The sequence below is a fragment of the Macaca mulatta genome, chromosome 7 (genome assembly GCF_049350105.2).
Source record: "Macaca mulatta isolate MMU2019108-1 chromosome 7, T2T-MMU8v2.0, whole genome shotgun sequence".
Classification (NCBI taxonomy): Eukaryota; Metazoa; Chordata; class Mammalia; order Primates; family Cercopithecidae; genus Macaca; species Macaca mulatta.
Genome location: NC_133412.1, coordinates 8,229,571 through 8,245,633, shown reverse-complemented (window position 1 = coordinate 8,245,633; position 16,063 = coordinate 8,229,571). Strand labels below are relative to the sequence as shown.

Here is a 16,063-nt window from a genome sequence, read left to right as displayed (position 1 = left end):
AGGCTGGGGCAGGAGGGTCACTTGAGTCCAGAAATTCAGGACTAGCCCAGGCAATATAATGAGACCCCATCTCTAAAACATTTTTTGAAAAGTTTGAGGTGCTGGATATGCTAATTACCCTAATTTGATCATTATACATTGCATATATGCATTGAAGTATCATCATACTGTGCCACATAAATATGTGCAATTTTATGTTAATTAAGAATAATAATAGATGCCAGACAAATAATGGGATTACAGTATTAAAAAGCAGGTTTTGAAAAGAAAGAATAGTGTAGGTCTTACAGAAAAAAAATGAATTTCCTTAAAAAAAAAAACCTTTGATAAAAACAATTAATTTGGATTTCCCAAAATGTCACTTTTGATTCTTGATTTGGATTTCTGACTCAAATTTAACCAAAATTGATTCTGATATTTGCTTTTAGGAAAGTCCTTGAAGTGTTTCTAGGAAAGCCATGTGCTTTAAGAAGTAAGTTACTGAAATTTTTGGATCACAGCAGCGTCAGTATAATCTGATTTTGCCCATTTTACCTTAGCTGTCAGGAAGCTCAGTATCTTATTTGTGTTCAATTGGAATAACTTTTTTAGTAAAAATCTCTAATAAGACTATTTCTTCTTACCCTGTTTTCAGTTGTCTCATATCTTCTTTACCTTTTTTGTTTTTATTGGCTTTATGTTTTTCTGGCTTGTGAGAATGTATACTCTGAAGCCAAGTTCCAGTTTCTATACCAATGAACTGTGAACCCACCCCGTGCCTCAGTTTCCTCATCTGTCAAATGTGGAGAATAATAGTATATTTTTATAGACATGGGTGGGGTGAATGGGAAGTGCTTAGAGCCTGGCCTTGAGGAATGCCTACTACATGTTCATTATTATTTTAATTGTCATTATTAATGTTATACCCAAGTTCTATGACAAAACCACGGTTGACAAGTTTAAAAGGCATCTCATTCTTTCTAGAAAGTAAGTGTGCTGTAAATAATAAAAATAATGAAAACTCCCTTGGTTAAGCAGAGGGCCTTAACATGTAAATGAAACTGGATTTAATTGACTTCTGGAAAGGTAATAGTATACAATATCTGGTAATGTGATACCTGGCCAGGAAACCCTTGTTGTCTACCTCTGTACTTGAGATAATTTATCCTTTTAAAATTTTTCTCATTCATTCAGTACAAATGAGTGTTGAGTACCTATTATGTGACTTGGTTAGGGGTTGTAGCAGTGCACAAGAGAGAGCCTGCCGTCATGGGGCTATGTTTCCCTGGGGAGATAGAAAATAAACAATATTTCAAGTGTGTGAGAAGTGCTGTGATAATTGAGAGGCAGGCTGGGGAAGTTCTTTATCGACAGAGTGGCCCTGGAGAAGGTGACATTTGAAGTGGGACTTGAGGATGAGAATGAGGTAGCCGTGTCAGGGTCTGGGCGCCTGTGTCCCGGCCACGAGATAGCACAGGCCCTGAGGCAGGAGAGAGCTTGCTGAGTTGGAGGAACTCAGGAGACCCCTGGCTAAGATTGGGGGGGTGGCCAGGACTGGGTTGGTGGCAGCGGCAGTGGAGAGAAGTGAATGTGTGTGAGGCGGTTTGGAAGCAGAAAAGACAAGACTTGATCCTGATGTGGGCGAGAAGGAGAGGAGTGGATCAAGGATGGCTCTGGTGTTTGCCTTGGGTGGAGCGCCATCCACTGAGGGGGATTGGTGCTGGAGGCGTCAGTGTGTGGGGTGCTCTTCAGCTGTTTGGTTGAAGCTGTCGTGTGTGGCATTGGACTTGCCGTCAGGAGCTCAGGGAATGGGTCCGGCCTGGAAAAAGTCAACATTTTGAGAGTCAGTGGGATATGGACAGTGTTTGAAGCCATGGAACTGAATGAGCAGCGTATTATAAAAGAATTAGATCTAAGAATTTGTGAGCAAAATTTGACATTTGGAGGCAGTTTCTTTACTCTTACTTTACAGTGTTTGTACATACTGATATTATGTGCTTTAGGCTTTTCTTTTAGATATGAGACCAAAATACAATGAACATGTACTCAAACTGTTAACAGAATTTGCTGGTCAAATGTCTTTGTGTTTTGGTAGCTAAAGGAGCGATGAAAAATTGTCTTTCTTAAGCTAAGTTGTAACATTTCAGCATTGCCATCTCCCAAAGAGCATCCCTTAGTTATTTTGAAATATTCCAGGTAATCCTTTTAGCTTGGGCAGCATCCCCTCTGGCTGGCTCTGATTGTAAATGATTAAATCATCAGATCTACATCTGACTGTAATTCTGACGTCGCTTACATGTTTGCTGTCACATTGTTGAATGAGTGAATGGATGAGTGCCAGAATCAGGAAGGATGAGCTGATCCATATCACATTGATAGAATGGAACATGTTATGTAATGATACAGCACAAATGTTTTTATCTTTCCACTTGGGCTTTCTGTATCCGTTCTGGGCCACTCCAGTGATCTAGTTAAGAGAAATTATTACTAGAATAAAATTTAAGTGGCCCTCATATTTTAAAAAACACACTTCTGCCTTTCAGAGTGAGATCTAGTGGCTAGGATGTGGTCATTCTATGGGAATGCTTATTCTTATTTGGAACTTGGATGGCATTTTCCTCCAGATATGCAGCAGCCACGCACATGCTGAGTGACATTTCTTCCGCAATGGCCAACGGGAACTGGGAAGAAGCTAAGGAGCTCGCTCAGTGTGCAAAAAGGGATTGGAACAGACTGAAAAACCACCCTTCTCTGAGGTGAGAGTTTTTCTAGGTGCCTGCCAAAATTTATACATTGACCAGGTTGTTCCAAACACAGTAGCTTTCTTCATGAAGAATGTACTCCTTTTGCTCTGTGGTTAAACCAGCTGTGGAATTGAATTTTGTACCCGCTTTGCCTAGAGTGAAAGTGCTGTGTGCCATAGAAGGAAATGTCTGAAGGTTTAAAGTGAATTTGATATAACTCAGATCCCTGGGCAACACACATGCCAACCCCATACTTGGCTTGTCGCATGCCATCTGTAGGGGTGTTGGCCTCCCTGAGTACTGGTGAGCTGAACTGAAACGTGAGGGAAGCCAGTAGCAGGACGAATGTGGGAAGCATGGTAGGTGTGTTCTTCTGAAGGACATTCAAGTAGGTGTTACAAACTCTGCAAAAGACAGCTCAAGCGAACTTCAGAGTTCCAGGCACACAGCACATGATCTTTTATCTTGTTTGAAAATGGTAAACATCTTCAATATTTAAGACATTTTTTCCTTTGTTGTTACATAGTGATGAGAAAAATTAGTATTTTCAGATGCCACTTTCAAAAAATCATTTAGGATATACAGTTGATCCTTGAATAACGCAGGGGTTGGGGTACCGACCCCTCAGACAGTCAAGAATCTGTATGTAACATTTGACTTTCGCACTACTTAATTAATAGCTTACTGTTGACTGGAAGCCCTACCGATTACATAGTCAATTAACACACATTGGATATGGTACACGTATTATATGCTGTATTCTTATAATGAAGTAAGCTAGGGAAAAGAATGTGTTATTAAAAAAATCATAAGGGGGCTGGCACGGTGGCTCACACCTATAATCCCAGCACTCTGGCAGACTGAGGCGGGCGGATCACCTGAGGTCAGGAGTTCGAGATCAGCCTGACCAACATAGAGAAACTTCGTCTCTACTAAAAATACAAAATTAGCCGGGCCCGGTGGCACCTGCCTGTAATCCCAGCTACTCAGGAGGCTGAGGCTGGAGAATCGCTTGAACCCAGGAGGTAGAGGTTGTGGTGAGATCACGCCCTTGCACTCCAGTCTGGGCAACGAGCAAAACTCTGTCTCAAATAAATAAATAAATAAATAAAATAAAAAATAAGGGGCTGGGCGTGGTGGCTCATGCCTGTAATCCCAGCACTTTGGGAGGCCGAGGTGGGTCAGGAGTTCGAGACTAGCCTGGCCAACATGGTGAAACCTCGTCTCTACTAAAAATACAAAAATTAGCTGGGTGTTGTGGCAGGTGCCTGTAATCCCAGCTACTCAGGAGGCTCAGGCAGGAGAATCACATGAACTTGGGAGACAGAGGTTGCAGTGAGCCGAGATCGCGCCACCGCACTTCAGCCTGGGTGACAGAGTGAGACTCCATCTCAAAAAAAAAAAAAATCATAAGGAAGAGAAAACATATTCACTGTTCATTAAGTGGAAGTGGATCATCATGAAGGCCTTTATCCTTGTTATCTTCACATTGAGCAGGCTGCAGAGGAGGAGGAAGAGGAGGGGTTGGTCTTGCTGCCTCAGGGTTGGCAGAGGCAGAAGAAAATCTGCATGTAAGTGGAGCCATGCAGTTTAAACCCATGTTGTCCAGGGGTCAACTGTATATTTATAAAGAAATAATATTGACTTAAAAATCACAGGAAGTTAGATTACTATAAACAGAGGTTGATAAACTTCTGTAAAAGGTCACATAGTGAATATTTTAGGCTTTGCAGGCCGTATGGTCTCTGTGGCACCAAATTTACTCTGCTGTTGTAGCGCAAAAGCAGCCACAAGAAGTATGTATGCAAATGAATGAGCCTGGCTGTGTTCCAGTTAACTTCATTTGTGGACATCGGATTTGGGTTTCCATATAATTTTCGTCTACCAAAGTGTATTATTCTCTTGGATTTATTTTAACAATTTAAAAACGTAAAAATCATTCTTAGTTTGCAGGACGTAGAAAATCAGGTGGCAGGCCCTGGGTTTGGCTGTGGGCCGGAGTTCGCTGACCCTGGTTTAGAATGACTAGTTCTCATCTTCCTCCACTGTCTGAGTGACCTAGGACGTGGCAGCTGGCTGTGAGAATGTAGGTTTGTGGTGTAGAAAATTGTACACAACTGAAAGTTATTTAGAATGTATCTTTTTAAAAGATAGGAATTCAGTCTTTGTCACTTCTTATTATTGTCTTATAACAAATGAACCAAATTATTAAACTCCTGGTATATGTCTTCATTTTAGATGCCACGAAGATTTGCCACTCTTTCTGCGGTGTTTTACTGTTGGGTGGATTTATACAAGGATTTTGTCTCTGTTTGTGGAAATACTGCAGAGACTTCACATGTATGAGGTTAGAGCACAGGTCCCTGTCCCCCTCCCCTCCCCCGTGCCCCATTACTGATTTGACGGCATTAAGCACATAAGGGACAGCTGTCGGGATCAGCGTTTTCTACTTATTTGGTTAGCACACAGTAATATAAGGGAGGCATATTTGTTTTGTTTTGTCTTTTTGAGACAGGGTCTCACTCTTCACCTAGGCTGGGGTGCAGTGGCATGGTTCAGCTTACTGCAGCCTCTACCTCCCCGGCTCAAGTCATCCTCCTGCCTCAGCCTCCTGAGCAGCTGGGACTATAGGCATGCACCACCATGCCTGCCTTATTTTTGTATTTTTAGTAGAGGTGAGGTTTCACCATGTTGCTCAGGCTGATCTCCAACTCCTGGGCTCAAGTGATTTGCCCACCTTGACCTCTGATGCTTTGAAGTGGGGGGCCTGAAGTGTAGAGATTATAGGTGTGAGCCACTGTGCCTGGCCAACGAGGGCATATTTAATGTAGGCAGCCCGCTGTCTCTTGGATTAGTATAGAGAAGAAGGTGAAGACGGACAGCTGTTCTGTTTGCCTGTGTGTTGATGAATCTGTGTCCCAGGACAGCCTGGGGGTGGCGGCCAGCATCCTGGAGGGTGCCCCACAGGTCTGCAGCCTGAGCCTGAGTCTTTTTCAGAACTCCGTGTGAGACTTGGGAGGTCCCAGAAATCCCTGAGGGAGAAATCTCCCGTTTCCTTACTCTTCCCTGTCAGCTCTCATGGATTGTCTGGAGATAATTTATAATCACAAATCAGAAATCTGTCATATCCTTATACTAAACTTTGTGAAATTGCTAGATTTCACTTATGTTGTGTTTGATATTTCTATATTGAAAATGTTATCTCCAGACCAGGCATGGTCAAAAATATACGTATGAAAAACAACAAGAAAAGAAAATGGGATCTTACAAAGAGGATGTGCGAAGCTGGGTTCTTGGCGTGTGGTCTGTGCATCCCGGGGGATCGATGGGTGGGCTTTGGGGAAATCTGTGAATCTCAAACTTGCATGTGTATGGGGGTTTATGCATTTTTTTGGGGTAAATCATTCCATATTGCAAAGACGTCCATGAGCCACAGAGGATGAACAAACAGAATGACCGAACAGTCTGTACATAATCTAAGACCAGAGAGTCTCCCTGTTGAGTTGAAGTGTTTGTATGAGGACACCCCTAATTCCTTTCCTGCCTACCCCAAATCCCTCTTGCAGTTGGTCCTGTGACCTACTGTGTTCCCAGAAGTATGTGGGTTTGCCAGCTGTGACCAGTGCTCAGCTGCCTGGAGCTTGACTCTGTGTGACTCTGCACTGGTTGACTGGTTTGCAGAGAACATTCTGCAGCACTCACAGATGTCTGTACCCCAGTGCCAGCCGGCAGGGACCCGGTGAAAAGTAAGGATGCCTCAGGGAACTCACACCCACTCCAGAAGGCACCTCAAAGTCCCTGTCCTGTCAGTTCCGGGTCCTTGGCCTCATTGTAGAATGGAAAGATACGCATTATAAATAGGCTTTACCAATCCTATGGGCTTGTAAATGTCATTACAGCTGGATTTTTTGTGAATCTAACGAGCTTTCTTTGTTATTGTTGCAATAGGAAGCCGTCAGAGAACTTGAAAGCCTTTTGTCTCAGAGAATTTACTGTCCTGACAGCAGAGGCCGGTGGTGGGATCGACTGGCCCTGAACTTACACCAGCACTTGAAGCGCCTGGAACCGGTACTCAGTAATGAAACACACCTGAAATGCCTTTTCATTTTGGAATCAGCTTTTAAAATATGGCAAACTTAAATGCCTTAAAATCTTACAACATGTATTTCGTTTGTTAACATTCTTCTTTTGTCTGTGTTCTTCCAACCCCAAAATGCCAGGGATGCCAGCGCAGCCTGAGCACAGAGGCTTCAGCCTGGGCGACGGAAACTTTTGTCTTCTCTCCGCTGATTGGCGAGATGGGCCGGCTGTGGACTCTGTGCTGGGATTTAGGAGTCAGGATCTAGGAATTAAGGGAGACGGAGAGTCCGACGACTCAGCCGTCAGCAAGTGCCTTCAAGGAAGGCGTTTGTTTTGGAAATGGTGACTTTGTTCATTTGTGGCACAGGGTCTTCAGGTCTCCAGGTAGAAAGATTGGCGAGAAATCGTTCCTTTCCTTGTCTTACTGCAGGTCCTTTATTCGTGACTCTGTGCTTCTGTGAGGTGTTTGGCTCTGCCATTGGGAAGCGCTGTTTGACCTTGAGCAGGCACCAGTGCTCCCTGTGGTGGCGACCTTGGGGGCACTTGGAAGCGCAGGGATTCTGTGGCCACTGCAGGCAGGCAGGGTGACGCCGCAGAGCCTGTGCCTCTGGGCTAGGCAGCAACAGTGGTTCTTTGTGTGGCCGCCAGCAGGCCCCACCCTGTCTCTCTTCCAGCCTTGCATTTGAGTTGAATGGAGGGGACTGTGCCTCTGGGAGCTTTTGATTTTTTCAGTGGCCCATTAAGTGAATCGGGGTGATGTAGGGGTGGAAAAAAATGACCACGGGATAGGAAATATGACATCTTGTTTTTATTGCCGTAAACTGAAAAAGTGCCTTGTTACCTAAAGTATCAGGGAAAGAGCCAGTAAAGCTATTTCCTCTCATGGAGGAGGGCGTGGGGCTTCCTTACCACTCGGTGTTTACTGAGGCTGAAATAGCAAGAGAAAGCATCTGGTAGCCCAGAACCAAATACAGAAGGAGAAAGCTTGTGTTTGTCACCTTTCTTTCAATGAAATAAAAGTTCAAGAGAGTACAGATTTCCCCTCCGTTCACAGTTCTGCTAGGGGGTAGACAAGCCACTGAGCTTATTTTTGAGATTTGAGCTAAGCCTAGTTCCTCCTAACCTGTTCCCAGAGGTCTTACTGGTCACACTCACAGCTCTTATTATTTCATTAGTGTTCTTTCATCTTTACCTCAGTCTCCAAGGAAGTTGATCTCCTCGCTGAGTGCTTGTTCCTGCAAAGTGCCCTGCAGCCAGCCCAGGCCTGGCCAGGGCAGAGGTGGAGCCAGCTGGGCCCTCCCTTTCCGAGGCCAGGCTGCTGCTGCCCGGCACCGTCTTCTGCCAGCGAACAGGGTGCCCTTCAGAGTCTCATTCTCCCATCTTCATTCCTTTCAGCCACCCAACTCCGGATGGCTTGAGCCTTCACTGATTTTCAATTTCTTGGATTTTATTTTTCTTTCACTTTTTATGTTTCTGTCGTGGTAAAATAAATTTAACATCCCTAAAATTTGGCAAATTTTAGCCATTTTTAGGTGTACAGTTCAGTGGCATTCATGGTACTCACAACGTGTGACCACTGCCTCTCCACTGATCACTCCAAACAGATACACGGCAGCCATTAGGCAACTACGCTCCGCTTTCCCTTCCCCCAGCCCTGGTGACCTCTCATCTACTTTTTGTGCCTGTGACTGTGCCGTTCATTTCATTCATTTCATTGAAGTGGAATCCTACGATATTTGTGGTTTTGCATCTGGGGTATTTTGCTCAGCATCATGTTTCTGAGCTTCACCCGCATCGTGGCACGTGTCAGGCCTCCGTTCCTTTTCCAGGCCGAACACACTTCCACTGTAGCATCTGATACCACATTTTCCGAGCCACTCATCGGTCGATGGACGCTGGGTTCCTTCCACCTTTTCAGCCATTTTTTTTTTTTTTTTTTTTTTTTTGAGACGGAGTCTCGCTCTGTCGCCCAGGCTGGAGTGCAGTGGCGCGATCTCGGCTCACTGCAAGCTCCGCCTCCCGGGTTCACGCCATTCTCCTGCCTCAGCCTCCCGAGTAGCTGGGACTACAGGCACCCACAACCGCGCCCGGCTAATTTTTTGTATTTTTAGTAGAGATGGGGTTTCACCGTGGTCTCGATCTCCTGACCTTGTGATCCGCCCGCCTCGGCCTCCCAAAGTGCTGGGATTACAGGCGTGAGCCACCGCGCCCGGCCAATTTCAGCCATTTTTAAGAGTGCTGCATGAACCTGTTTCAGACCCTGCTTTCGGTTCCTTTGGGAATACCTTAGCGTGGAATTGCTGGGTCCTGGGGTGATTCTGTGTTGAGTTTTTTGAGGAGTGGCGGAACTGTTTTTCAGTGTTTACACCAGTTTCACATTCCCACCAGCAATGTGTGAGGGTTCCGGTTTCTCTACCTCTTTGCCAGCACTTACTTTCCATGTTTCTGATGATAGCCATCCTAGTAAGTGTGAAGTGGTATCTCCTTGTGGCTTTCTGTATTTGTTTGTTGATTTGTCCAACTCTGAATCGCCTTGGGAAATACTTGTAACTCCTCCAGACCTTTGGCTCCTGTCCCTGTAAATAAGGAATCTGAAGCAGCTCCATGGTGCCTGACTGCATATGAGATTCACCTGGAGCTTTGATGTGCCCCCCCCTCCCCGCCCCCCCACGGCTGGGCTCCTGCTCTGGAGGTTCTCATTGTGTGGATCCGGGGTGGGACACATGTTTTCCTGCAAAGCTGCCTAGGTGATGTCCTGAGAACCACTGAGCCAAGTTTTCCTGTAAAGTCAGGCATCCCTGAAGTTCACACCCTTTGTGAGGGGCGGCTGCTGGGATCCGCAGTCCACCTGGATTACAGCCCAGTCACGCTCCAGCACGTTGACTGCGAAGGCTCTGGTTGCCGGATGCATTGAAAGCATCAAAATAAGATCTAAGGAAACAGCCTAAATCTCTAGAGGTGCTGTTTGCTTATTTGCTAATCAGCAAAATTCAATAATAAACAGTGGGCTTTTCTGTCAAACTAAATGCATGGAAGCTGCCGTGGGGTTTTCTAGGAGCCTGATGTGTGGCCATGCTCTCTGCCAGACTATCAAGTGCATCACAGAGGGGCTGGCGGATCCGGAAGTCAGAACGGGACACCGCCTTTCACTCTATCAGCGAGCCGTGCGCCTGCGGGAGTCTCCGAGCTGTAAAAAGTTCAGGCGCCTCTTCCAGCAGCTCCCAGAAATGGCTGTGCAAGATGTGAAACACGTGAGGAAAGAGCCTTTGGGTGCTTTGGACTTGGGCGTGTGTGCCTGGTTTTTCTGGAGCAGAAGCAACCTAAGAGTTGTTTTGAGTGTGTGTTTTCTGTTAGACTCGGAATCATCTAAAACTCGTTCCAGACGGCTGTGTGGCCATTGCTCCCAGTCTCCCCGTCGCCCTCCTCCCTGAGGAGACTTGGCTGCTGGGTGTCACACCCTGGGTTGAGTGACAGATCTCCTGAATGGGGCCTCTCAGCATCTGCTAGTTTCATTTACTCGTTGGGGGCCTGTAGAGCAGTTCTGGTGGTTGAGGCTCTCCCAGGGCCGGCCAGCGAGCTCTCGCATCCCCGCAGGTGTGCGTGTGTGAGCCCCACGCTGTGTGCTCTGCTAGTGACTGGCTTTGTGGTTAGGGAGGTCAGTCCTTGGGATGCTAGAGGCAGGTTTTCAGGGACTTTTGCTGACCTGAGGCTAACAGATGTTCTTCTGCTGCTGTTTCAGGTGACCATCACAGGCAGGCTGTGCCCGCAGCGTGGAATGGGCAAGTCTGTGTTTGTGATGGAGGCCGGGGAGGCCGCTGACCCCACCACGGTCCTGTGCTCCGTGGAGGAACTGGCACTGGCTCATTACAGACGCAGCGGCTTTGACCAGGGTAACTGAGCAGGCTTCCTCTCGTGGCATCCGGCCCTGGGTGGATGAGCAGCAGCACTGGATGGGCTGTCAGCGGTGGGCTGCGGTCCTCTCTCCGTCCTCTGTTCACAGTGGAAGATGCTGTGGGCTGGGGATGTCTTCTTCCCATTCTACGCCTTATCAATGATAGGGAGTAGGTCGGGGTAGTTGTCCCACAGGGCCTGGCTCTGATCTTTTTTTCTTTTATAAAAACTTCTTGTTATGGAAGATACTGCACAAGCTTTTGTACAGAAGTCGGGGCCGGGGGGCGGGCAGTGTGCTCAACCCCATGGCCCACCCAGTTCCATTCAGTCTTCCTTCTGTTGTCTCCTGCCCCTTCCCCTGGGATTTTAGAAGCTGGCCCCAGATACCCTCTCAGGGGCCCTGCGGCCCATGCTAGTAGCTTTTGGGAACAGCCACTGAGCCTTCCGCCCTTTGCGTCTGGCAGGACTCTCCCTGTGCCCGGGCTGTAGGGTTAGCAGTGTTAAAAACACTGGTATTTTCAAATGTGTGAAAATCAGGACATGATTTCAGTATTCCCTGAGTGTTCAGAAGATTAACAAGTACTATAGAAAGACAACTACAAGATAGGAGTTTACAAAGCCCGGGTTCTTTCTGATGAGTGTTGAGATTTATCTACATAATATCTTTATTACTTACAGGGAAGGGTGATGCTATTGGGGAAGACTTGCAAATGCCAGTGAAGACAGAGAGATACAGTAGGCCTGAAACGGTTAGAAATAGAAGAAGAGAATGCCCGTTCAAGGCCCCAAGAGATGTGGAAACTGGACACTTGCTGGAGGAGGAAGCAGGCTGGGACGTGGGAGCGCTGAAATGCTTGCAGTTGAGCCATGAGCCTGAAAAACACACGATTCCTTTCCCAGAGTAGAAACTATTTTTCCCTGATTAAAATCAATGCAGTGAAACTGAGCTGAACTCTGGCTGCCAGGCTTTATGCCACAGGGAATTTTGTGTCAGAGCGATCTCAGCCTCTTCCGGGAGGTGATTTCTGAATTACTCAGAAGGACTGCATCAAAAATGATTTCACTTATAACACAAACGCACAGCAGGGACCTCTTAGGAGTTAAGGAACGAACCAGGCATGGTAGCTTACACTTGTAATCCCAGCACTTTGAGAGGCTGAGGCAGGAGGATCACTTGAACTCTGAAGATGGAGGTGGGAGGATCTCTTGACCTCTGGAGGTCAAGGCTGCAGTGAGCCCAGACTGCCACTCCACTCCAGCCTGGGTGACAGAGTGGGACCCTGTCTCAAAACAAAACAAAACAAACAAAAAGGAGGTCAGAAATGATCTAGCCTCTCTATTCCTGCCTGATCATCAGTGTATTCAGCAGGACGGAAGGCTGACTGGAAATCAGGTCCCAGCTCCACTCCTGGCTGGGAAAGAGCATGAAGTGTTCTAGGAAGAAAAGTCCTCCTGGGAGACTTGGCAACAGCCAGGAGCCCTGAGTGAACCACTGTCCTTTTGCATCCCCGAGACGGGCTGCAGGGATTAGGAGCTAGAACTGAGGAAGCCAGGACAGAGCAGCACAGCCTCAGAAGCGCAGGACAGAGGTGACCCCGGCAGGCGTGACAGGCCGTGGCTGCCTGCTCTCTGCTCTCACGGCGCCCCGACCCCGCTCACTGTGGTCTGGTGCAGGTGGGCTGGGGCCTGTACATGTCAAGGTGGGACGAGCCACAGGAGCTTCGCTGCCAGTACTGGCGTGTCAGGATGGGGCTCCGGTGGTCAGCACCTCCTCTGGCCAGTGGTCCTGTGGGGAGAGGCATCCGTGCGGCCTCCCCCCTTGTCGGGTGTGCTGATGTGCAGAGAAGCATGGGCTTGGAGGGCAGCTGGATGAGCTGGGGCTTGCTCAGGGACACGGGTCCGTGTGCTGTGCCAAGGCTGAGCCCTTCATCCCACACCAGATCTTGTCTCTGACTCTGTGCCCTCAGCACCTGACTTCTGTCTCTCAAGTCATCTCCCAGTCAGTAAAACATTTGTGTGACACGATGAGGGGGACTGAAGTGGGTGGTCTTTAAGGCCAGAGGTCTCTATAAAAGCCTTGACTATTGGAAGCACTGGGCTAGGGCAGTGTAGTGCCCGGGGGACGAGGTGCATCAGAGCAGCACCTGCTGAGGCCAAGAATGGAGGTGGCTGCTGCCGGCCTCCTGGGAGGTCCCCTCAGGGAAGCATTTCTTCAGGGGTGGCCAGGGACCTCCTGCGCCAGGGCCTGCATGGGGATTCAGTGTCAGCCCAGCCCTGCTAAGTCCCAGCCTTCGGAGCCTGAGGAGGGTATCTGCTTATTTTTCTTTTAAACATGTTTCTTAGATTATTCACTAAAGTTTGAGAACCACTGCTTTGTGACTGAAATGTTCATTTGAATTTCTCTATGATTATTAAGATTTTTGCCTTTAAGGCTCTGTATATATACTGTATAAAATGAGCTGGGAATGGCATAAAAACAGGATTTGCTTCTGAATCTGAAATATTTCTATTATTTTCTTGAAATGGAGTGTGCAGTAGGTTATGGTGGTGTTTTGGAAGAGACAGATAAAACTTTTTTTTTTTCGTGTGTGTGACCTTAGGGATTCATGGCGAAGGGTCCACCTTCAGCACTCTGTGTGGCCTCCTCCTGTGGGACATCATCTTCATGGATGGGATTCCGGATGTCTTCAGAAATGCCTGTCAGGTACTCAGTGCCCCTGCCCCACGAGGAGGTCCTTCCACACACATCCATGGCTCACGCCCACCTGGGCACCGTGTGTCCACAGCCAGCAGAAACCATCTCTGTTACGGTCCTTTGGGCCATCCACAGGTCAAGGTGATAACTTATTTTTAAAATCTGATTAATAGAATTTAAGATGTACGTATATGAAGTTTTAAACTTTAGCTTCCACCTTATATTTAGACCTTTGGTATAAAGTAGCGTCAGCGTCAGCCCTCCCAAGCACCTGCCGTGTCGCAGGCACTGTTGCAAGGATCTCACAGACATGGACACATCTGCCTGCTCAGAGGTCCAGCCAGCTCAGCGAAAAGCTGTTTTTGCAAATTATTACTCTAAAAAACAAGTTTAGTAAATTGTTTTATATCAATTAACTTTGACTTGTCTTTTGAGAGAGAGAATGTATCAGTTGGTTGGCCGGTTTCCAAGTTTCGTAGGCACTGACTAGTCCTCTGGTGAACACAGCTGTCTGCAGGCACAGTGTGACAGCTTGCTTTCCCTGTGACACAGGCGTTCCCCTTGGACTTGTGCACAGACAGCTTCTTCGCAAGCAGACGCCCGGCCCTCGAGGCCAGGCTGCAGCTGATTCATGATGCCCCCGCGGAGAGCCTGCGGGCCTGGGTGGCAGCCACGTGGCAGGAGCAGGAGGGCAGAGTGGCTTCCCTTGTCAGCTGGGATCGCTTCACGTCTCTTCAGCAAGCTCAGGTAATGGTTCACCTGCATGGCAGGATTTGCTCAGAAAGTAACGCCGCCCCAGTGCTGTCTTTTCAGCAACTTTATCAAAACACACACACGTGTGTATATGTAAATATGTGCATGTGTGTGCATATATACATATATATATATATATGAGAATACCCTATCTCCCCGGCCCCGATACCACTGTTAGTGATGGAAACATACGAGGGTGTTAGAAAAGCCCCAGCTATGCCTTTGCCACCCCTGAGTTGACAGCTTTCTTTGGCCTGCCCTGTGGCTGAGGCAGGGAGGCTACCTCCCGTGTTCCTTCAACTGCTGCGCTCTGTGAGGCCGTGCCGTCATGTTCTTGAGTGCATCCTCCACATCCCTTTTCCTCAGCGCTCCCCAGCATGGCCACACTGGCAGAAGCCTGGAAACTGACCACAGGAGGACCAGTCACCCACCACTTGCCAGTGGGATTCCAGCCATGGCTCTGTGGCTCCAGTACAAGCAGCAGAACAGTGCTTGGTGGGCCTGGGATCCATGTGCACTGAATTACATACACACTGAGCTTTTCTCCGTCTCGTGATCCCTGTAGCCTATTTCCATTCTCTGTCACGAGGGAAGTGGCTAACTGTCCCTGTTTTGTGTTCAGGATCTTGTCTCCTGCCTGGGGGGCCCTGTGCTCAGTGGTGTGTGCAGGCGCCTGGCTGCTGACTTCCGGCACTGCCGAGGGGGCCTCCCCGACCTGGTGGTGTGGAACTCCCAGAGCCATCGCTTTAAGGTCAGTGGAGCCAGAATGGAAAGTCTTGTTGGTGACCTTATTCGCAAATGAATCGGAGGCCGCAAATAGGCATTTCTTGAGTGGCTGTTGGCAAGACTGAACTCCTTGAGAACTTCTGGGCCGAGGGCCTGGGTTCCTGTTGTCCTCTCCCCTGCGACTGGCTTCATCAGAGCAGGCGGGTGAGAGGAGCCCCATGGTGTGAGCAAGACAGAGCTCCATCTCTTATGACTTGATGTGAAAGTGAGGTTCCGTCACTCCTGCTGTATTCTGTGGTTAGGAACGAGTCTCTAGTCCAGCTGACACTCAGAGGGAGGGGGTCACACAGGGTGTGGACGCCAGGAGCTATTTGAGAAGCTTACCAATAATTGTGCATTTTAAAATGACTTAAAGAATATAATGGATTGATTGTAACTCAAAGGATAAATGCTTGAGGGGATGGATACCCCATTCCCCTTGACATGCTTAGTTCACATTGCATGCCTGTATCAAAACATCTCATGTACCCCATAAATATTGTACCCCATAAATATATACCCCTACTATGTACCCAGAAACATTTTTTTAAAAAGCTCAGAATGAACACTTCCTTGAATACTGTCCACTAGCCCAGCCCTGCTGCCCATCGCTGGTGATTTCTCATTATTGAGTTTGAGATGGAAAAATTACATATTCTGGATACAAGTCCTTTATCAGTTATATTTCATCCCAGTCTATGGCTTATCTTTTCATTTTCTTAATAGTGTCTTTTGAAGAGCAGAGATTTTAAAGTTTGACAAAATCCAACTTATTTGTTCTCTAGTGGATCATGCTTTTGGTGTCAGATGTCAGAAATACTTGCCTAATCCGAGGTCACAAAGAGTTTCTCCTTTGTTTTCTTCCAGAAGCGTTATAGTTTTAGGTTTCACATTTAGTTTTATGATCATTTGAGGTACCGTTTGTATACAGTGTGGGGCATGGACTGGGCTTCATTTGTGGCGCGGGATGTCCACTTTTTCCCACTCCATGTGTCGAGAAGACCATGCTGCTCCCACTGAATTGCCTCTATATCGTCAAAAATCTAACCCATATATATGTGCGTCTGTTTCTGGACACTCTTCAGTTCCACTGATCTGTTTGTCTGTATTTCTTGATTATTGTAGCTTTCGATAAATCTCGGAGTCAGGTAGTTTA

The 16,063-nt window shown here is 47.4% G+C and overlaps 1 protein-coding gene across 10 annotated transcripts in view; it reads left to right on the top strand.

Annotated features, from left to right (window-relative positions):
• The window catches only part of FAN1 (FANCD2 and FANCI associated nuclease 1), a 40,636-nt gene that overhangs the window by 11,936 nt on the left and 12,637 nt on the right, over window positions 1-16,063 (top strand). For all 10 annotated transcript variants that reach the window (XM_077939024.1, XM_077939027.1, XM_077939023.1 and 7 more), the window contains exons 6-13: window positions 2,604-2,735; window positions 4,962-5,070; window positions 6,672-6,791; window positions 9,890-10,054; window positions 10,543-10,693; window positions 13,295-13,398; window positions 13,942-14,136; window positions 14,765-14,893. In XM_077939024.1, coding sequence (XP_077795150.1) covers window positions 2,604-2,735; window positions 4,962-5,070; window positions 6,672-6,791; window positions 9,890-10,054; window positions 10,543-10,693; window positions 13,295-13,398; window positions 13,942-14,136; window positions 14,765-14,893 — 1,105 coding nt within the window. The remainder of the gene's footprint in view (window positions 1-2,603; window positions 2,736-4,961; window positions 5,071-6,671; window positions 6,792-9,889; window positions 10,055-10,542; window positions 10,694-13,294; window positions 13,399-13,941; window positions 14,137-14,764; window positions 14,894-16,063) is intronic.